The sequence below is a fragment of the Phalacrocorax aristotelis genome, chromosome W (assembly GCF_949628215.1).
Source record: "Phalacrocorax aristotelis chromosome W, bGulAri2.1, whole genome shotgun sequence".
NCBI classification, from domain to species: domain Eukaryota; kingdom Metazoa; phylum Chordata; class Aves; order Suliformes; family Phalacrocoracidae; genus Phalacrocorax; species Phalacrocorax aristotelis.
Genome location: NC_134310.1, coordinates 22,624,556 through 22,646,721, shown reverse-complemented (window position 1 = coordinate 22,646,721; position 22,166 = coordinate 22,624,556). Strand labels below are relative to the sequence as shown.

The following is a 22,166-nucleotide window of genomic DNA, read 5'->3' as shown; positions in this document are numbered from 1 at the left end:
AGACCTGACCTGAGGGAGCTAGCTGGGTGCATATGTGTGTGAAAAAGGGATTGAAGATGAAAAAGCTGGAGGTAAATCAGAAGGTATCTGTGGTCAGGCATGCCTGGAAGGAGAGGAGAGGGAGCACTGCATGCAAAAGCTGATGTTGGAGGAATGTGAACACGTGCATGAAGGACTGACACCCCAGGCATTCCAAAACATCTGCAAATGAAGACACAACCAGTACAGAGATATGCAGCTCTGGGTACATGTGCCAGCATGTCCCATCTCCAGCACAACTCTGTTAGCCTAGAGGCCACAGTGCTTTCGGAAGATAACCAGCATGCACCGACTTGGCCAAGCTTTTACAATACTGCCAGGAGCAGCACCTGTCCCCTCCTGTGGTTTGGTGGTAGGGGCTGCGGGACCTCCAGCTGGACCCTAAGCTTCCCTGCACTGGTCCCAGTTGCTTCCCTGCAGCATCTCCTCAACCCCAAAGCCAGCACTAGGGATGTTTTGTCAGGGTTTGAAAAGAGAGGCACAGCACAAGCAAACAAGGAAATGTCAAAGAGGGCCATTGAAACTCAGCCATAGGAGTGACAAAACAAAAATTGTCCTTGACACAGACAGCCTCCACAAGCCCTGGTCATATGGCAGCTAATCGAATACAGTGAGTCTTCCTCATTTAGCACTCCACGTTAAGCAGTAAAAGCCTGCTTAGATTTCCTCAGCCCATTCCTTCACTACCAGACCTTTGCTTCTTTAAGAAATACTTGACTACATGCAAAAAAAAAAAGTCACAATTACTTGGGAGCAGACAGAAAGGGAGGAATGGGCATCAGCTGGCTCAGGCAGAGCACCAAGCTGAAAAAGAAACTCTGCCTTATTCCTGTCACAAGATATCCATGACATGATGCAAGGCAGACACTACTCCAGCAGGCTTTGGAGAAGAAGGAAGGGTAAGAGCAGAGATCCAGCTCTCCCTGCTCTTCACAGAGAGGACTGAACCACCTTCGGGAGGGACCAGCCTCCTCCAGGTGACTACATGGGGGCCCAAGAGGACTCAGCTCCTAGTCTGGGCACCTCAGGTGCCTTCAAGAACCAAGATGAACCTGGGCCTGAGTGGTTCTCAGCTCATAGCAAAACTGGTTTCTTAAGCTCTGAAGTTTTTTACAAAGAAGTTAATTCCTGCTCTCTTTTTGGGGGGAGCCTGAGGTAGTTGTGGCGGGAGGGCAGCAAACTGCAGCTGTTTCATTTGTGCCTTCAACAATATAGTAGAAAGAAAAGCTAGCCAAAAAGAAACCTGGAATGAATATCAAAGAGCTGAGTTTGTGTAGCTTTGCACCCGTACATTTGTGTAGAAAGACTGTAAAAACACCAGGAGCCTCATGCCTGTTAGAGCAGCTCTGAATTGGTGTCTCAGCTGCTCAAAAGCCAGTTTCACCTTAAACACAACTAGAATATGACTTCCCCACTGTGATGACACTTCTGGGGCTCTACCACTATTCCATAACCTGGGCAGAGGCTGAGGTCTACACTACTGGCATGAGCTTCCACCAGCTGCTGTCACCAGCATAATTTAGAGCAGCCTCAAGGCTTTGCTAAGCAAGAGCAGGGACCAAACCAGCACAGAAAGAGGCCCAGGCTGAAGAGGCTATGGAGGTTCCATCCTTTGGAGGGGAAAAAAAAAAAAAAAAAAAAAAAAGCTGTGAATCAAAGTCTGCCACTTCAAGAAGGTACCACCACAAATGCACAAGTGCCTTCTCCTCCTTGCTAAGCCACACACAGCACAGGGAGCAAGCACATCAACCCCCCCAAGCCACATTTGGGATCGCAACAGGAAGAGCTGACTCAGAGGACATCTCACACAAAGATGCCCTTAGCAAAGACAAATAAGCATTCACTATGAGCAACTGGATAATCATGCACACAAGTCACAGGGGAGAGGAGTCTGACATAGGGGTAATCCAACAAGAGCTACAGATGCATGTGAGAACCTGGAGGGCAAGTGCAAAGTGCAGTCAGCAATGCAAAGAAGGGGGAAGGAGGGGGGTGGAGCATTCATGATCTTCTGGAAGAATGAGGAGTGCAAAGGGGAAAGCATGCAAATGAGAGTCCTCAAGGAAAGGCAAACCACAGGAGAAAATTGCATGTATGGGGCAGAGGAAAGGAAGACAACAAACTGAATTTCAAGGGAAAAAGTGCTAGAACCACTTCCTGTGGAGAAACAGCAAGTACCTACAGGAGCACAAAGGAAAAAAAATGTTGCAAGAAAATCCAAAGACAGAGTTTCCTCTGACTGCACACAAGGAAGCTTTACTTCCACTTGACTTGCTGCCACTTATCTCTCAGCAATAAAATGCATTCACCCACCCCAAGTTCTCAAAAAAGCCCCAGTGCAATAACTACCAAAAAAAGTTTACATCCCCTGAAGCAGGACATTATACATACGATGGATGTTCCAAAGAAACTTTGTCAGGCTATGCTTAAATAAAGAAGGGGGTGGAAAATGAAGTGTTTGCAGACACAAGAAAACAGAGCAACAAATGCGGGAGGATTAAAAAAAAAAAACACAACAAACAGGAAATACTGCTCATCTGGGGCTTGTTAAATGCTACATAAGAGGCAGGAAATGCTGATAGATTGCTTTGTAAGGAAAAGGCACCTTTAGTGACACTGAGGTTGCTAGAGTCTAGCAACCCTGCTGCAGGTGGGAGAGCAGCAGCTGCAGGGCTTGCCAACATGGCAGCAGGACATCCTTTGGGCTCCTGGCTTTTTTTCTTCCCTCCTTCTCCAATCAGACAAAATGAAATGGAGCCATTTACAGGTTTAGAAGTGACAAGGGTTCAGCCCACTCCATCCCCAGGCACCAAAGGATTGAAATAAGAGCAAACGCTTCCAGAACTTTTGTGCACTTTCCAATTGCCACACAGACAGCCCAAGCTATGATTCACCTTCTGACCAGCCCCGGGAAAGGGATTAAAAAACTACCTTCGCTCTTATTTTCAAAAACAGGAAGCTAATGTCAAATTTGGCATGGTCACAACTTAAGTGAAACCCCAAAAGCTGTTGGGTTGCAGCCAAGCATTCAAGCCAGCAGAGCAGAGGTTCCCAAGGCTGATGCTCTCTCACCCCCTGCCTCCCTCCCCACTCCAGGGCACCTCCCCGCTCCAGGGCACTAGCGACTGTACACAGCAAGATCCTCTCCTGGATTCCCTCCCCTCCCATTCATGATCACATAACATCCCCAGGGTGATTGCTCATGTGGAAAAAGCAACATGAGGAAAGTATTTAATATATGTTTATAGTGTAGCAGCTGGAATCAAAGGCAAAAAAAACAGGCCTCGGCCCATGAACAGTGTGGCTCTCCACAGAGCCCCCTTCTAATCACTGCTGCTCCCTGGACCACAGCTTCAGAAATCAGGCACTACTCCCTACTGCCTAATTAGCAAAGCAGTGGAAAGCTTTGGAACAGACATATCTTCTTCCTCCCCAAGTGGCCACTGAATAAATGCTATATTCCCAGTTCACAGCCCTTTTTTACATTGTTGGCATTACCAGTCCTTTGTGTACCCACATGCTGTTACTTAAATTGCTTCCATGTTCTCATTCCTTGCCCTCTGTGCTGTGTGTATTGAAACTCCTGAAAGAATGCTGAAGTGGTATTTCAAAGCACTGGGGACTACTGGATATGTGGCTGAAATTATTATGCAACAAAACTTAAGTGATTTTTCAAGTCCTGATAGAGTTTCCCTTGGGGGAAAGATAAATTCAGGTGCTGCTCCATGAGGTACAGGACAACTGCTCCCACCCACTGGAGACACAAGCATAGCACTTACAGCTTGGCCTATACTCAGCTCTCCATCCTTATATATGGGTCTGTGAGGCCTATACACATGCCCTGCATCCATAAGCAAGGTGGTAAACTCAAATAATGATGCTGCTCCCACGAACAAGGGTAATGGGTACATTGGGTCAAACTCTCATACCAAAAATCCACTGAGGACAGTGGAGTGATGCCAGATGAAGATCTGCCCCGCTGGTTTAAATGCACTGTTTCCTGATGCTGGTAGCTGCTTTTCTGGAGTTTATGCTGATTAAGGCAACAGGCAAACAGCCTAACTCTGAAATATCAAAGCCACCATATTCATTTAAATATGACAATCACTTTTTTTTTAAACCACTACCACAGCTCTCAACAGCTCTGCAGAAGGTACCTGCATGCTCCTCTCTCCCAGGGAAACCCACAGGTGGACTAGAAAGCTTCAGCTCCATTCGAGTTTCAAATTGTGTCCCCTCCTAACTATTTTCCCCAAAAAATGTCTGTAAATGCTATGACACATATGCATCAGCCATGACAACAATAGTGCTGCCAACACTGGAACCCTTCTCCCACCAATTCCCAGCCTCCCTCTCCTGCAGTGCCCTTCATCACCCTTGATACATGTTTGCAGCTAAGGCCTGATCCTGCAACCAATGAGCTAAGAGGTAGTCATGTGTGACATCCCTTCAGCTGCAGAGATGCAGAATAATTTACCATCCTGGGGATGCAGGCTGCAGGTCTCCAAGCAAACCCCTTGAGCTCTCAGCACCAGGGTCCTCCAGATCCCTGCTGGGGACTTCTCTGCCACAGCCCCAGCTCAGCAGCTGCTGTGTGGCAGCCGTTGGGTGTTATGCTAATGAATGTGTCAGTGCAGCAGCCCTCTCCCTATCTGCTCAGAGTATCCACCTGCTGGGTTTTCTTTTGTTTTAATGGCCAGATTAGGCCAGTACTATCCCAAAGCATTTCCAGCCTGTGCACAGGGTGTGAACACAGCACCAGCCAGCTTGGACCTCACAGCACAAGTATAAGCTGGATGCAGCCACATTTGGGCCATGATCCATTTCTTTCAAACACCTTATCATTCTAGAATTGAAGTTTCACCCTAAGCGTAACCACAGTACAAGGTGCTTAGTTGTTGTTGGGGTTGGGTTTTTTGCACATAGTTTCCTTATAGTTAGTTTTATTTATTTAACCTTTTTGGATGGTCACATGGAGGAACAAGCATGCATCTGATTGGGTGATAAATAGAAATGAAAGCTCTGATTTCTAAGAAGTCTCATACTCCACAGTCCACGCATGGTAGGCAGTGGTTTGCAAGTCTTTTTCTCCCTGCACAGCCATGGAGGGATTGCTTGTGACACCTTTGTCACTGAGCACTGTCTCACACAACTGCTAATTCCCCCGAGACCTCTACAAGTATTCAGGGAGGAAAGAGGAGTGGAAATAAAACATTGCTCAGTGCTAAGAAAACAGCCCATCCCTTCTCAAAAGGTAGGAAAAGCTGTTCTCAGCATATTACTGGCCCAAACCTCTGCTGTGCTAAAAAGACTTTTTTTTTTTTTTCCATATACACAGAATACAGAGCTTAGCAGGATTCTAAGAAAAAAAAAAAATTTCCCCTCCCTTTTTTCCTTTATTTTTTTTTTCTTCAAGTTCAACTTTATCATGGTTTAGCCAACAGCTCAGCCCCACACAGTCGCTCGCTCACTCCCCCACCGGTAGATGAGGGAGGGAATCAGAAGGGTAACGCTCGTGGGTTGAGATAAGAACAGTTTAATAATTAAAATTAAAAGAAACAACAACAGAAATGCAATGGAAAGGAGAACATCCAGAAGCGCAAAAACCCGGGGTGGGGGGGAAGGGAACAAACTGCCAAAACAAACCGCTCGCGACGGATGAGCTCACGGCCCGCCGCTCCCGAGACGCAAACTGCCCCCCCTTAATACGCTAATCATGGTGTCACATGGTATAGAATGAACATGCCATTGGCCAGTCGGGGTCAGCCACCCCCACCATGGCCCTGCCCCTCCCAGCAACCCCCCCCCCCCCCACCGCCATGCAGCAGAGCACGGGAAGCTGGAAAAGTAGCTGACCCCCACAGTGAGGAGAATTAACCCCTTCTCAGCCAAAACCAGCACATTATCCACCCATTATTCCATACCATTTACACCATGCCCAGGTCCCATACCATCCAATACAACCGTACCAACCACCACCCCTCCCCTTCCCATCCTTTAACATAATACACAGACATCGTTCCCTTAGTCTATGGACATTCCCTGTAAAATGTCCATAAAAATGTCCATTGAGTTCACCCAGTCCATGACTCTGGGCTCCATCTGTCGTATCAGTCTTTCAGGGTGGGAGAGATTGAGTGTGTGGCATTGGGTTGCTGCATACCGAGTCAGTCATCATTCCATCACTGCTGCACTTAGCTTGTTTCACAGTCTGCCTTCCATGAGTTGGGAAGCTCGTACTCTGATATCATTGATACAACACAGAGGTGACACACAATATTATATAGCAGTTTGCATTGTGCCATTCACTTCATTGACTGTTTTCACCCAAAATCAAATCCCCTTGAGGCACACATCGGATTTCTCCATCCCCCCGCATCACCCACCAAGTGCACCCAGGTCCTCGAGCAAAAGCAACCCCACGAATGGGTTTGCCTTTGCCTGAGCCAAGAAGAACCCAAACTGTTTTGCCCAGCACACTTTATCCGTGCACTACAGGGACTCTATCCCCTTCCGCAGTATGTAGGATTTCTGACTGGACAGGGCGAGCTCGGTTGGCAGATCCCGTTGTGTTGACTAAACACATGGCTTTTGCTAAATGTGTATCCCAGCGCTTGAATGTTCCACCCCCCCATTGCCCTCAGTGTAGTTTTTGACAGTCCATTGTACCATTCAACTTTCCCAGAGGCTGGTGCGTGATAGGGGATGTGATACACCCACTCAATGCCATGCTCTTTGGAACAGGTGTCTATGAGGTTATTTCAGAAATGAGTCCCGTTGTCTGACTCAATTCTCTCTGGGGCGCCATGTCGCCACAGGACTTGTTTTTCGAGACCCAGGAGAGTGTTCCGGGCAGTGCCTTGGGGGACAGGATATGTTTCCAACCAGCCGGTGGTTACTTCTACCATTGTAAGCACATTCCACTTGCCTTGATGGGTTTGTGGGAGTGTGATAGAGTCAATTTGCCAGGCCTCCCCATATTTATATTTCAGCCATCATCCCCCATACCACAGAGGCTTTACCCGCTTCGCTTGCTTGATTGCAGCCCACGTTTCACATTGGTGGATAACCTGTGCAATAACATCCATAGTCAAGTCCACCCCTCGATCACGAGCCCACCTGTATGTTGCATCTCTCCCTTGATGGCCTGAGGTGTCATGGGCCTACCAAGCTAGAAATAGTTCACCCTTATGTTGCCAGTCCAGATCCACCTCAGCCACTTCAGTCTTGGCAGCCTGAACCACCTGCTGGTTGTTCCGATATTCTTCAGTGGCCCGACTCTTGGGCACGTGAGCATCCACATGACGTACCTTTACAACCAGGTTCTCTACCCGGGCAGCAATATCTTGCCACAATGTGACAGCCCAGATGGGTTTGCCTCTGCGTTGGCAGTTGCTTTGCTTCCACTGCTGCAGCCAGCCCCACAGGGCATTTGCCACCATCCAGGAGTCAGTATAGAGATAGCGGCCAGTGCTCTTCTCCTTCAGCACTTTCCGCTACTTGTCTTTTAGGACTCCATACAGCAGCCTTCCATCTCCGATGCTTTCCCACAAGGCAACAGGACCCATCAGTGAACAGGGCATGCTGCTTTTCATCTTCTGACAGTTTGTTATAGAGTGGGGCTTCTTCGGCACGTGTCACCTCCTCCTCTGGTGATAATCCAAAATCTTTGCCTTCTGGCCAGTCCATAATCACTTCCAAGATTCCTGGGCCACTGGGGTTTCCTACTCCAGCCCGCTGGGTGATCAGTGCAACCTATTTACTCCACGTAGCATCAATTGCATGGTGTGTAGAGGGGACGTTTCCTTTGAACATCCAGCCCAGCACTGGCAGTCGGGGTGCCAGGAGCAACTGTGCCTCAGTACCAACCACTTCTGAAGCAGCTCAAACCCCTTCATATGCTGCCAATATCTCTTTTTCTGTCAGAGTAGAGCAGGCTTTGCACCCTCTGTATCCCCGGCTCCAAAACCCTAGGGGTCGACCTCAGGTCTCCCCTGGCGCTTTCTGCCAGAGGCTCCAGGTAGGGCCATTCTCCCTGGCTGCAGTGTAGAGCACATTGTTTAAATCTTGTCTTGCCCAGACTGACCCAGGGCCAACTGCATGAACTCTCTCTCATTTAATCTGTTCAAAGGCTTGTCACTACTCAAACCCCATGTAAAATCATTTTTCTTCCAGGTCACTTGATAGAGAGGTCTTACGATCAGACTGTAATCTGGAATATGCATCCTCCAAAAACCCACAACGCCCAAGAAAGCTTGTGTTTCCTTTTTGCTAGTTGGTGGAGACATGGCTGCTATTTTGTTGATCACAACCATTGGGATCTGATGACGACCATCTTGCCATTTGATTCCTAAGAACTGGATCTCTTGTGCAGGTCCCTTCACCTTACTTTGTTTTATGGCAAAACCAGCTTTCAGAAGGATTTGGACTATTTTCTCTCCTTTCTCAAAAACTTCTTCCGCTGTGCTGCCCCACACAATGATGTCATCAATGTATTGAAGGTGTTCTGGAGCTTCTCCCTGTTCCAGTACAGTCTGAATCAGTCCATGGCAAGTGGTAGGACTGTGTTTCCACCCCTGGGTCAGTAGATTCCAGGTGTAATGGACAACCCTCCAAGTAAAAGCAAACTGTGGCTGCACTCTGCTGCCAGAGGGATTGAGAAGAATGCATTAGCACTATCAATTGTGGCATACCACTTGGCTGCCATGGACTGTGGTTCATACTGAAGTTCTAGCATGTCTGGCACTGCAGCACTCAGTGGTGGAGTGACTTCATTCAGGCCACGATAGTCTACTGTTAGCCTCCACTCTCCATTAGAATTCCGCACTGGCCATATGGGACTGTTAAAGGGTGAGTGGGTCTTACTGATGACTCCTTGGCTCCTCAGTTAGTGAATGAGTTCATGGATGGGGATCAGGGAGTCTCTGTTGGTGCGATATTACCGCTGGTGCACTGCTGTGGTGGCGATTGGCACCTGTTGTTCTTTGACCCTCAGCAACCCCACAACAGAAGGGTCCTTCGAGAGGCCAGGCAAGGTAGACAGCTGTTCAGTTTCCTCCGTCTCCAAGGCAGCTACTCCAAAAGCCCACCTGTACCCTTTTGGGTCCTTGAAATACCCTCTCCTGAGGTAGTCTATGCCAAGGATGCACGGAGCCTCTGGGCCAGTCACAATGGGGTGCTTCTGCCACTCATTCCCAGTTAGGCTCACTTCGGCCTCCAATACAGTTAGCTCTTGGGATCCCCCTGTCACTCCAGCAATGCTGATGGGTTCTGCCCCTATATAGTTTGATAGCATTAAGGTGCACTGTGCGCCGGTGTCCACTAAAGCTTTATACCTCTGTGGGTCAGATGTGCCAGGCCATCGGATCCACACAGTCCAGTAAGTCCGGTTATCCCTTTCTTCCACCTGGCTGGAGGCAGGGCCCCTCTATTCCTGATCATGGCAGTCACAACTCACTTCCTGTAAACGTGAATCAGGAGTCCCTCTATTACAATTAGAAATAAAATCAGCACTTCTACTCCTCTGTCTGGGGACTTGCTCGCTGGAAACTGGAGCAGCAGCTTTCCTGGAAGAGCCTCCCTGAGTGACTGTTCTTCCTTGCAGTTCACACACTACTGCCTGTAGGGTCAAGGTAGGCTTGACATCCCACCTCATCATATCCTCTCCGTGGTCACGCAGGTAGAACCATAGGGTGACCTGTGGCGTGTATCCCCTCCTTTGAGCCAAAGGACGCTTATTCCTAACAGCTGAAACACTACTCTGTAAAGGTGGGTAGCAGGACATATCTTTGAGTTGCTGGACCTCTTGGGATAGTTTCTCTACAGCAGAGACGAGCAAGGAAGAGATTTGTTTCGTAATCCCAGAGTCTATCAATCACCTCCACCCACCATTGGTGCCTCGTCATCTTTCCAGGACATTACTGCCAATGAGTTTGCATGTGAAGATGGCGCACTCCGTACAAACCTCCACCACATGGGTCATGTGCACTCGGCTTCATCTGGATCTTTGGATGACCGTTGATCATCCAGGTCACCATAAATCACCTCAAGCACAGCTAATTCCCTTAGATACTGGATGCCTTTCTCCATAGTTGTCCATTTTCCTGGGCAATATGTAACATCTTCTTTAAAGGGATACCCTTCCTTCACTCTGGACAGGAGTTGCCTCCAGAGGCTGAGGGCTTGTGTTTTTTCTCCAATTGCTTTGTCAACACCCCCTTCCCCAGAAAGGGATCCCAGTTGTTTGGCTTCTTTTCCCTCTAGTTCCAGGCTACTGGCCCCATTATCCCAGCATCGGAGCAGCCAGGTGACAATGTGCTCACCTGAACAACGGCTGAAATCTTTTTGCCTATCTCACAGCTAGCTCAAGGACAGGGATCGGGTGGTCTCTATTTCATTTATGACTTCTTCCTCCTCTCCCCGTGACAGCCCTGCTTTTTCATCATCCCATTCTAAACGAGTTGACGTCCGCTTCCAATATTTCTTCTTGTGCATGGGGGCAACTGATAGTGGTACGGGTTGATTCTCTGAGCCAGCTCCAGTACTTGTCACGGGGGTTTGAGGGGCTGCAGTGACTACAGTGCCAGTCACTCTGCCTTTCAATCCACAGACCTTCTCTTCCCCTTGGGGGCACTGAATACTGTTGAGCAGGGCTCAAGATGCAATGTGCTGGGGCCTGGCCCATGCAGTTATCAGTGTCTCTCTGGAGTTCCCAGCATAACAACATACTTTCTCCAAATATTCTACTAGTTTTTTGGGATTCTGCACTTGTTCGGGGGTGCAACTCCAAAACACTGGGGGTGCCCACTGCCCTAGGTATTTGCCCATGCTATCCCACATGCCCTGCCACTCATAACTATCAAGCCTTGAGGCAGATTTCTGGGTGATATTCTTAAGTTGCTTAGTCAAAACCAAAACAACATGCCCAAAAACTAACAATAAGTGCACCTTAACCACCCAAGGATGTTCAAGATATAACCACCTTTTTGTAATAGAGGCAGAGACATCATAGAACAAAGTTGCAAAGGTACTATTCTGTATTTCTCCAGATAAAATCTCTCCGAGGAGGAGCTGTAATCACTAATTGCCTCAACAAGGTGGTATCCGAAGTACAGTAACAGTTTCAGCAAAAACCCCAAATACCAGATAAAGCTGAAAATGAGTGTTTGTATAACAAGTCTCATAGGCAAAATGTTACTAATCACAGCAGAACACAGCAGGCTAAACAAACCAACACCAATCTTTAACACCAACTGCAAAAAGGACAACATGGTGCTGTGACCAGCAGCTGTTGTTATCTCCAACCCTTGAGCCCCACGTTGGGCGCCAAAAAGACTGTCGTGGTTTAGCCGGCAGCTCAGCCCCACACAGTCGCTCGCTCACTCCCCCACCGGTAGATGGGGGAGAGAATCAGAAGGGTAACGCTCGTGGGTTGGGATAAGAACAGTTTCATGATTAAAATTAAAAGAAACAACAACAAATGTAATGGAAAGGAAAACAGCGATAGGCGCAAAACCCCGGGGTAGGGGGGAAGGGAGGGGAGAGGGGGAACGAACCGCCAAAACAAACCGCATACGACGCAGCCGCTCACCCGACACCGTGCCTCTCCCAAGCCGTAACCTGCCCCCCCTTAACATATGGGGCTTTGTGTCACATGGTATGGAATGAACATGCCATTGGCCAGTCGGGGTCAGCCGCCACCACCATGGCTGTGCCCCTCCTAGCCCCCCGCCTCTCGGCGGAGCACAGGAAGCTGGAAAGGTAGCCGACCCCCACAGTGAGGAGAATTAACCCCTTCTCAGCCAAAACCAGCATAAACTTCTAACAGAAGAACTCTCAGAGCAAGCAATGTTAATCTCACTGGGCTCTGCCTCGAGTCAGTGGGAAATGCTGATACTTCAGAAAGTGATTTAGAGTTATCGTATTTTTGGTCTAAGTCAGTCTGCTGAGAAGACTGTTTCCAGGGAGAGCCATTGGCAATTAGCCTCCTCAAGGCCTATAGCAGCCCTGTGAGCATCTATCACATGTATAAGGTATGGGAGAAGTGGGGACCTTCTGCACAGTGAGGGATCCAAGCTGCATGTGCAGGAAAGCCAAGTCACCCCTAAAGTCTAATCAATGGATGTCTACATCCCAGATTAATTTGTCCAGGTTTTGGATATGATCATGAGTTTTTCATCAAATCTGGGTTCCTGTCTGAACTCATTATTTTGCACACATGTTGCTAAGGAGGCAGAGGTGAAGTATTTGTACTGTGATAAAGCCTTGCCCCGACCAAAGCTCCTTTGTCTAACACCTAGGACAGAAAACACCACTACACCCAAAATAACATTAGTAGTCACCAGGTGTCCCTCCACCTACCAGTGCTGCTTAAAACACACAAACTAAATTTGTTTTAAAGACTAAGTGTAGGGCACATTACTGGGGGGGGGGGGGGAATATCAAGCCAACAGCAAAACAAGAAGTTTGCTCCTGAAAACAGGTCATACAAAGAAAGGATTTTTTTCCTCTTCCTCTCCCTCTCCTTGACTAAATGGGGGGGAAAATCAATTTTTACCCAAACTTAAAAGTACCAAAAATTTATCTCCAGAACTATATTTCAAGAAAATTATATGCATCTAAAAGAAAATTACACTTATAATGGAAGTATTTTCTGAAGCATAACTATAGCATTGCTAGCACAATGCTGTAATCAATAATAACGTAGCCCTTCACCCAGTATACAGGAATGGATTCAATTGTTTGCCATATACATACCTTTATTTTAAATATGTAGCCAAAAGCTTTAACTGTCAAAAGGCTCGAGCGTTAACACTCAGACACAAAGCAGTTTAGAAGTGGTCTCCTTCATTTGTCACTCATGTAATGATTAATCTTAAATCTCAATTATGCACGAAAATAGAAGAGGCCCAACTGAACTTTTGATCCCTTCCAAATTGGTTCCTCTGAAGGCTAGTTCAATATCACCCCTGCAGAGTAAGCAGCAGTGCAGGATGATACCCACTCTGTATTATCTCCTCTGTAGCCAAGCAGGGCTTTGCAAACTGCGCAAAGGTTATGCCTCTGACACAAACTGAGCAGGTTTAATCCTACCCTCTCCCTCTGCTTTCAGGAGAGGGGGGAAATATGGGAAAGACTAGAACTTACCTTCTTTTTGGAGTGTGATCTGTCCTCCTCTTTAGTTGCTTTGCTATTTTTCCCAGCTCTGGAAAGCTTCTGCTCCCCAGACTGCTTGATGGTGATTTTGATCTCAGGAGGGCAAATATAGTTCTCTAAGTTCTTTGGGGGCTTCTTAGCTCTCTTGGTGGTCTGGATCTTTAGTTTTAAACTCCCCTCTGTGAAGTTAGCTTCCTTGATGGAAAACAACTGCTCCTCCAGGCCATCTCCTGCCACCCATTTCTCACTGTCCGCATTGGAAGTGGAATCCACGTCTCTCCCAGAACCCAGCTCATCCTCTTCCTCAGGCTCCAGCCTCTCACCACTCACCAGGATCCCTTTCCCTGAGGCCACCACAGGCAGCATTGTCTCCCCCGCACAGCTGGAGGCAGGTGGAGGCTTCACAGAGGTGATGGTGGCTGTCAGAAAGTCTGCCTCTCCCCACCTTTGCCGGGAACTGCCCAAAGTCTCCCTGGGCTCCATAGCAATACCGCAACACCCAGGAGTTTTATCAGAGGGAAGGGGAGCACAGGAGGGAACGAGGAGAGCAAGGGCAAGTACAATCCCAGAGAACGAATGGTAACTGTCTGCTGAATTCAACGTCCCAATTGCCCAGAGGCTGCAAGGAGCTCAGAAGAGACCAAATCTGCTACTGTCAAAAAACAGAAGAAAAAAAGGAAGTTAACACACACACACACGCGTATCAAACGCAAGTTTGGAGATGACTGAAACAGGGCATGCTTGGGCTTCCCCTGCAGCATCTCGAGGGCCTTCCTTGAAGCAAAATGAGAACCAAGGCTGACTGGCATTTCTGAGGGCTAGATCTGGTATTGCAAAGCAAGGAACGATAGCCACGTCTATTGGTAAATTGATGAAAATAGATATAAAAAAAACAAACCACCACCCAAAAACTGCATATAAATGCAAATGCCTTCAACTTTGGACTTGGGAAATAAATGAGGGGGCAACCAGCTCTCCACACCCATGAACCTCCTCATTACTTCAAAGTGCTTGCTGTCACAGGGTTAGTTTGGGGTTGGTTTTTTTTTTGTTTTTATCTTTTTTTTTGGGGGGGGGGGGGGGGGGGGGAATTGCCTCAGGTTAAACAATAACCCAGCGATCAGAGCACAGAAAACACGGTGTTGGCCTATGAATCAGGCAGAAGAGCTTCAAACTCCATATTTCCCTACTTCCCACGTGACAGAGATGCACCTGGCTGCCAGCTATTCTGGGAGGGGGGAACTCTGCTTTGGATGAGTTATGACAATGACACAGAGAGGCTAAGCTAAACACCAAATATTTGGTTAAAAAAATTACACATAGGATGTTTTTAAAGGTGTTGAGGTGCTTTCATATGCCCTCCCGAAAGTCTCCCATATAGCCACCCCCATCATTGCAAGCCAATTTAGGCTACAAAATTAGAGAACAATATATCAGAGAAAAACAAAGAAATTTTTTGCTACTTTAGCAGAAAGCTTCCTGGTGGGTCAGAGGAGTATCGCTTCCAGCACAGGGAAAAGAAAACAAGAAGGCACTGCCAGGAGTAGGTGCTGGGGATGCAGGCCTACTCTTTCAGCAATAGCTCCTGCTAGATTAGCTCTCCTACACTGCCAAACCCACCCCTCAACAAACTGAAATCAAGATCTGAGCACAACCAGGGATTTGCCAGGTCATTCTTAGTAGCAATAAACCATAAAAAAGAAACAAAAATTATCTTGCTACCTATCACCAAATCATAACATTATTATCAGTGCTCATTGTTGTGGTTTAGCCGGCAGCTCAGCCCCACACAGTCGCTCGCTCACTCCCCCACCAGTAGATGGGGGAGAGAAACAGAAGGGTAACGCTTGCAGGTTGGGATAAGAACAGTTTAATAATTAAAATTAAAAGAAACAACAACAGAAATGCAATGGAAAGGAGAACAATGAGAGGCGCAAAGCCCCGGGGGAGGGGGGAAGGGAGGGGGCAAGGGAACAAACCGCTTGCAATGGAGCCGCTCACCGCCCGCCGACCCGACACCGCGCTGCTCCCGAGACGCAAACTGCCCCCCCTTAATATACTAATCACGGGGGTCACATGGTATGGAATGAACATGCCATTGGCCAGTTGGGGTCAGCCGCCCCCACCATGGCCCTGCCCCTCCCAACACAAGGCAGAGCACAGGAAGCTCGAAAGGTAGCCGACCCCCACAGTGAGGACAATTAACCCCTTCTCAGCCAAAACCAGCACATTATCCACCCATTATTCCATACCATTTACATCATGCCCAGGTCCCATACCATCCAATACAACCTTACCAACCACCACCCCTCCCCTTCCCATCCTTTAACATAATACACAGACATCGTTCCCTTAGTCTATGGACATTCCCTGTAAAATGTCCATAAAAATGTCCATTGAGTTCACCCAGTCCATGACTCTGGGCTCCATCTGTCGTATCAGTCTTTCAGGGTGGGAGAGATGGTGTGTGTGGCATTGGGTTGCTGCATACCGAGTCAGTCATCATTCCATCACTGCTGCACTTAGCTTGTTTCACAGTCTGCCTTCCATGGGTTGGGAGGCTTGTACTCTGATATCATTGATACAACACAGAGGTGACACACAATATTATATAGCAGTTTGCATTGTGCCATTCACTTCATTGACTGTTTTCGCCCAAAATCAAATCCCCTTGAGGCACACATCAGATTTCTCCATCCCCCACCAAGTGCACCCAGGTCCTCGAGCAAAAGCAATCCCACAAATGGGTTTGCATTTGCCTGAGCCAAGAAGAACCCAAACTGTTTTGCCCAGCACACTTTTTGCGTGCAGTACAGGGACTCTATCCCCTTCCGCAGTATGTAGGATTTCTGACTGGACAGGGCGAGCTCGGTTGGCAGATCCCCTTGTGTTGACTAAACACATGGCTTTTGCTAAATGTGTATCCCAGTGCTTGAATGTCCCACCCCCCCATTGCCCTCAGTGTAGTTTTTAACAGTCCATTGTACCATTCAACTTTCCCAGAGGCTGGTGCGTGATAGGGGATGTGATACACCCACTCAATGCCGTGCTCTTTGGAAGAGGCGTCTATGAGGTTATTTCGGAAATGAGTCCCGTTGTCTGACTCAATTCTCTCTGGGGTGCCATGTCGCCACAGGACTTGTTTTTCGAGACCCAGGAGAGTGTTCCGGGCAGTGCCTTGGGGGACAGGATATGTTTCCAGCCAGCCATTGTTTCTACCATTGTAAGCACATGGCACTTGCCTTGACAGGTTTGTGGGAGTGTGATAGAGTCAATTTGCCAGGCCTCCCCATATTTATATTTCAGCCATCATCCCCCATACCACAGAGGCTTTACCCGCTTCGCTTGCTTGATTGCAGCCCACGTTTCACATTGGTGGATAACCTGTGCAATAACATCCATGGTCAAGTCCACCCCTCAATCACGAGCCCACCTGTATGTTGCATCTCTCCCTTGATGGCCTGAGGTGTCATGGGCCCATCGAGCTAGAAATAGTTCACCCTTATGTTGCCAGTCCAGATCCACCTCAGCCACATCAGTCTTGGCAGCCTGATCTACCTGCTGGTTGTTCCGATGTTCTTCAGCGGCCCGACTCTTGGGCACGTGAGCATCCACATGACGTACCTTTACAACCAGGTTCTCTACCCGGGCAGCAATATCTTGCCACAATGTGGCAGCCCAGATGGATTTGCCTCTGCGCTGCCAGTTGCTTTGCTTCCACTGCTGTAACCAGCCCCACAGGGCATTCGCCACCATCCAGGAGTCAGTCTAAAGATAGAGCACTGGCCTCTTTTCCTGTTCAGCAATGTCTAAGGCCAGCTGGATGGCCTTTACCTCTGCAAACTGGCTCGATTCACCTTCTCCTTCAGCAGTTTCTGCTACTTGTCTTTCAGGACTCCATACAGAAGCCTTCCATCTCCGATGCTTTCCCACAAGATGACAGGACCCATCAGTGAACAGGGCATATTACTTCTCATTTTCTGGCAGTTTGTTATAGAGTGGGGCTTCTTCGGCACGTGTCACCTCCTCCTCTGGTGATAATCCAAAATCTTTGCCTTCTGGCCAGTCCATAATCACTTCCAAGATACCTGGGCCACTGGGGTTTCCTACTCCAGCCCGCTGGGTGATCAGTGCAACCCATTTACTCCACGTAGCATCAGTTGCATGGTGTGTAGAGGGGACGTTTCCTTTGAACATCCAGCCCAGCACTGGCAGTCGGGGTGCCAGGAGCAACTGTGCCTCAGTACCAACCACTTCTGAAGCAGCTCGAACCCTTTCATATGCTGCCAATATCTCTTTTTCTGTCGGAGTATAGTGGGCTTCCGACCCTCTGTATCCCCAACTCCAAAACCCTAGGGGTCGACCCCGGGTCTCCCCTGGCACTTTCTACCAGAAGCTCCAGGTAGGGCCATTCTCCCCAGCTGCAGTGTAGAGTACATTCTATACATCTTGCCCTGCCCAGACTGGCCCAAGGCCTACTGCATGAACTATTTCCTCTTTAATCTGTTCAAAGGGTTGTCGTTGCTCAGGGCCCCATTTGAAATCATTCTTCCTACGGGTCACTTGATAGAGAGGGCTTACGATCAGACTGTAATTTGGAATAGGCATTCTCCAAAACCCCACAATGCCCAAGAAAGCTTGTGTTTCCTTTTTGCTACTTGGTGGAGACATGGCTGCTATTTTATTGATCACATCCATTGGGATCTGACGACGACCATCTTGCCATTTGATTCCTAAGAACTGGATCTCTTGTGCAGGTCCCTTCACCTTACTTTGTTTTATGGCAAAACCAGCTTTCAGAAGGATTTGGACTATTTTCTCTCCTTTCTCAAAAACTTCTTCCGCTGTGCTGCCCCACACAATGATGTCATCAATGTATTGAAGGTGTTCTGGAGATTCTCCCTGTTCCAGTACAGTCTGAATCAGTCCATGGTAAGTGGTAGGACTGTGTTTCCACCCATGGGGCAGTCGATTCCAGGTGTACTGGATGTCCCTCCATGTGAAAGCAAACTGTGGCCTGCATTCTGCTGCCAGAGGGATTGAGAAGAATGCATTAGCACTATCAATTGTGGCATACCACTTGGCTGCCTTGGACTCCAGTTCGTATTGAAGTTCTAGCATGTCTGGCACAGCAGCACTCTAATGGTGGAGTGACTTCATTCAGGCCACGATAGTCTACTGTTAGCCTCCACTCTCCATTAGACTTCCTGACTGGCCATATGGGACTGTTAAAGGGTGAGTGGGTCTTACTGCTCACTCCTTGGCTCCTCAGTTGGTGAATGAGTTCATGCATGGGAATCAGGGAGTCTCGGTTGGTGTGATATTGCCGCCGGTGCACTGTTGTGGTGGCGATTGGAACCTGTTGTTCTTTGACCTTCAGCAATCCCACAACAGAAGGGTCCTTCAAGAGGCCAGGCAAGGTAGAAAACTGTTTAGTTTCCTCCGTCTCCAAGGCAGCTACTCCAAAAGCCCACTTGTACCCTTTTGGGTCCTTGAAATACTCTCTCCTGAGGTAGTCTATGCCAAGGATGCACGGAGCCTCTGGGCCAGTCACAATGGAGTGCTTCTGCCACTCATTCCCAGTTAGGCTCACTTCGGCCTCCAATACAGTTAGCTCTTGGGATCCCCCTGTCACTCCAGCAATGCTGATGGGTTCTGCCCCTATATAGTTTGATAGCATTAAGGTGCACTGTGCGCCGGTGTCCACTAAAGCTTTATATTCCTGTGGGTCGGACATGCTAGGCCATCGGATCCATAGTCCAGTAAGCCTGGTTATCCCTTTCCTCCACCCGGCTAGAGGCAGGGCCCCTCTAGTCCTGATCATGGCAGTCACAACTCACTTCCTGTAAATGTGAATCAGGAGTCCCTCTATTACAATTATAAATAAAATCAGCACTTCTACTCCTCTGTCTGGGGACTTGCTCACTGGAAATTGGAGCAGCAGCTTTCCTGGAAGAGCCTCCCTGAGCGACTGTTCTTCCTTGCAGTTCACACACTACTGCCTGTAGGGTCAAGGTAGGCTTGCCATCCCACCTCATCATGTCCTCTCCATGGTCATGCAGGTAGAACCATAGGGTGGCCAGTGGTGTGTATCCCCTCCTTTGAACCAAAGGACGCTTATTCCTAACAGCTGAGACACTACTCTGTAGAGGTGAGGAGTAGGACAGATCTTCTTTGAGTTGCTGGACCTCTTGGGATAGTTTCTCCACAGCAGAGACGAACGAGGAAGAGAGATTTGTTTCGTAATCCCGGAGTCTATCAATCACCTCCACCACCGTTGATGTCTCGTCATCTTTCCAGGACATTACTGCCAATGAGTTTGCATGCGAAGATGGTGCGCTCCGTACAAACTTCCGCCACATGGGTCACGTGCACTCAGCTTCATCTGGATCTTTGGATGACCGTTGATCATCTGGGCCACCATAAATCACCTCAAGCACAGCTAATTCCCTTAGATACTAGATGCCTTTCTCCATAGTTGTCCATTTTCCTGGGCAATAAGTAACATCTTTTTTAAAGGGATACCTTTCCTTCACTCCAGACAGGAGTTGCCTCCAGAGGCTGAGGGCTTGTGTTTTTTTCCCCAACTGCTTAGTCAACACCCCCTTCCCCAGAAAGGGATCCCAGTTGTTTGGCTTCTTTTTCCTCTAGTTCCAGGCTACTGGCCCCATTATCCCAGCATCGGAGCAGCCAGGTGACAATGTGCTCACCTGAAGGACTGCTATAATCTTTTCGCATATCTCACAACTCGCTCAAGGACAGGGATCGGGTGGTCTCTATTTCATTTATGACTTCTCCCTCCTCTCCCCGTGACGGCCCTGGTTCTTCATCATCCCGTTCTAAACGAGTTGACGTCCGCTTCCAATATTTCTTCTTGTGCATGGAGGCAACTGATAGTGGTACGGGTTGATTCTCTGAGCCAGCTCCAGTACTTGTCACAGGGGTTTGAGGGGCTGCAGTGACTACATTGCCAGTCACTCTGCCTTTCAATCCAGAGACCTTCTCTTCCCCTTGGGGGCACTGAATTCTGTTGAGCAGGGCTCAAGATGCAATGTGCTGGGGCCTGGCCCATGCAGTTATCTGTGTCTCTCTGGAGTTCCCAGCATAACAACATACTTTCTCCAAATATTCTACTAGTTTTTTAGGATTCTGCACTTGTTCAGGTGTGAAACTCCAAAACACTGGGGGTGCCCACTGCCCTAGGTATTTGCCCATGCTATCCCACATGCCCTGCCACTCATAACTATCAAGCCTCGGGGCAGATTTCTGGGTGATATTCTTAAGTTGCTTAGTCAAAACCAAAACAACATGCCCAAAAACTAACAATAAGTGCACCTTAACCACCCAAGGATGTTCAAGATACAAAAAGGTTGTTGTAATAGAGGCAGAGACATCATAGAACAAAGTTGCAAAGGTACTATTCTGTATTTCCTCCAGATAAAATCTCTCCGAGGAGGAGCTGTAATCACTAATTGCCTCAACAAGGTGGTATCCGAAGTACAGTAACAGTTTCAGCAAAAACCCCAAATACCAGATAAAGCTGAAAATGAGTGTTTGCATAACAGATCTCATAGGCAAAATGTTACTAATCACAGCAGAACACAGCAGGCTAAACAAACCAACACCAATCTTTAACACCAACTGCAAAAAGGACAACATGGTGCTGTGACCAGCAGCTGTTGTTATCTCCAACCCTCGTGCCCCACGTTGGGCGCCAAAAATACTATGGTGGTTTAGCCGGCAGCTCAGCCCCACACAGTCGCTCGCTCACTCCCCCACCGGTAGATGGGGGAGGGAATCAGAAGGGTAACACTCGTGGGTTGGGATAAGAACAGTTTCATGATTAAAATTAAAGGAAACAACAACAGAAATACAATGGAAAGGAGAACAACGAGAGGCGCAAAGCCCCAAGGTGGGGGGGGGAAGGAGGAAGGCGGGGGGGAAGGAGGAAGGCGGGGGGGAAGAGGAGGAACAAACCGCAAACGACGCAGCCGCTCACCGCCCGCCGACCCGACGCCGCGCTGCTCCCGAGCCGCAAACTGCCCCCCCTCAATATACTGGTCATGGTGTCACATGGTATGGAATGAACCTGCCATTGGCCAGTCGGGGTCAGCCGCCCCCACCATGGCTCTGCCCCTCCCAGCTCCCCCGCCCCGCGGCAGAGCGCGGGAAGCTTGAAAGGTAGCCGACCCCTACAGTGAGGAGAATTAACCCCTTCTAAGCCAAAGCCAGCACACTGATACTCTACTTTAAAGCACACCTCATCAAGAAAAATCACATGTTCTTATACCGCTGTCTTTTTTTCTGCTTTTTAAAAATACCTTCCACAAACTTAAAATTCAAAAAGAAGTAATAACAAGCACCTTTTATTAGTTATATATCTACATTTCCACTGGAGCATGGGCATGGGTCACTTTTCCAACCCTGGCACATATGGCTACTAACAGAAAGTCCTACACATCTTAGAGCTCCATGAAATCATTGGGTGATGTCCACCCAGGCCCCAGTAGGCACAAATTCAAATAAAGTTCCCATAAATAGCACAAGCTGACTGCCCAAGCCGAAAAAAAAAAAAAAAAAAAAGAGGGGGAAGGGGGAAGAACTACCACAGAACTTGAATTACTATATGGCCTTAGAGTTGGTTTCTGTAGCACATAGTAAATAAAAATACACCATAAAAAGCACTTCTGCTTAAGTTGCACATCTTCTGGTATTAGTGAGGAGACTAATTTCCCAGAGCTGTTACCCTTATCTCATTTAAGGTGATCTTGATGAGCTAATAGACCCAAGGTCTCCTGCACACCTGCCTTAACTCACCCTGCAGTCAGTATGTCTCTCCATTTCACCACCTGTGAAACAAGGATAACACTTACCTCATTCAAACCCATTGCAGGGTGGGTTAGTTAATGCCCTTACATAGTTTTGAACCCAAGTGTTTACCATGTGGTAGTCACTAATTACTAATGCAATTA

The 22,166-nt window shown here is 48.1% G+C and overlaps 1 protein-coding gene across 2 annotated transcripts in view; it reads right to left on the bottom strand.

Moving 5' to 3' along the window:
* The window catches only part of LOC142049886 (SET-binding protein-like), a 351,156-nt gene that overhangs the window by 311,116 nt on the left and 17,874 nt on the right, over nucleotides 1-22,166 (bottom strand). For both annotated transcript variants that reach the window (XM_075078048.1, XM_075078049.1), the window contains exon 2: nucleotides 13,186-13,846. In XM_075078048.1, coding sequence (XP_074934149.1) covers nucleotides 13,186-13,677 — 492 coding nt within the window. In that variant the 5' untranslated portion in view covers nucleotides 13,678-13,846. The remainder of the gene's footprint in view (nucleotides 1-13,185; nucleotides 13,847-22,166) is intronic.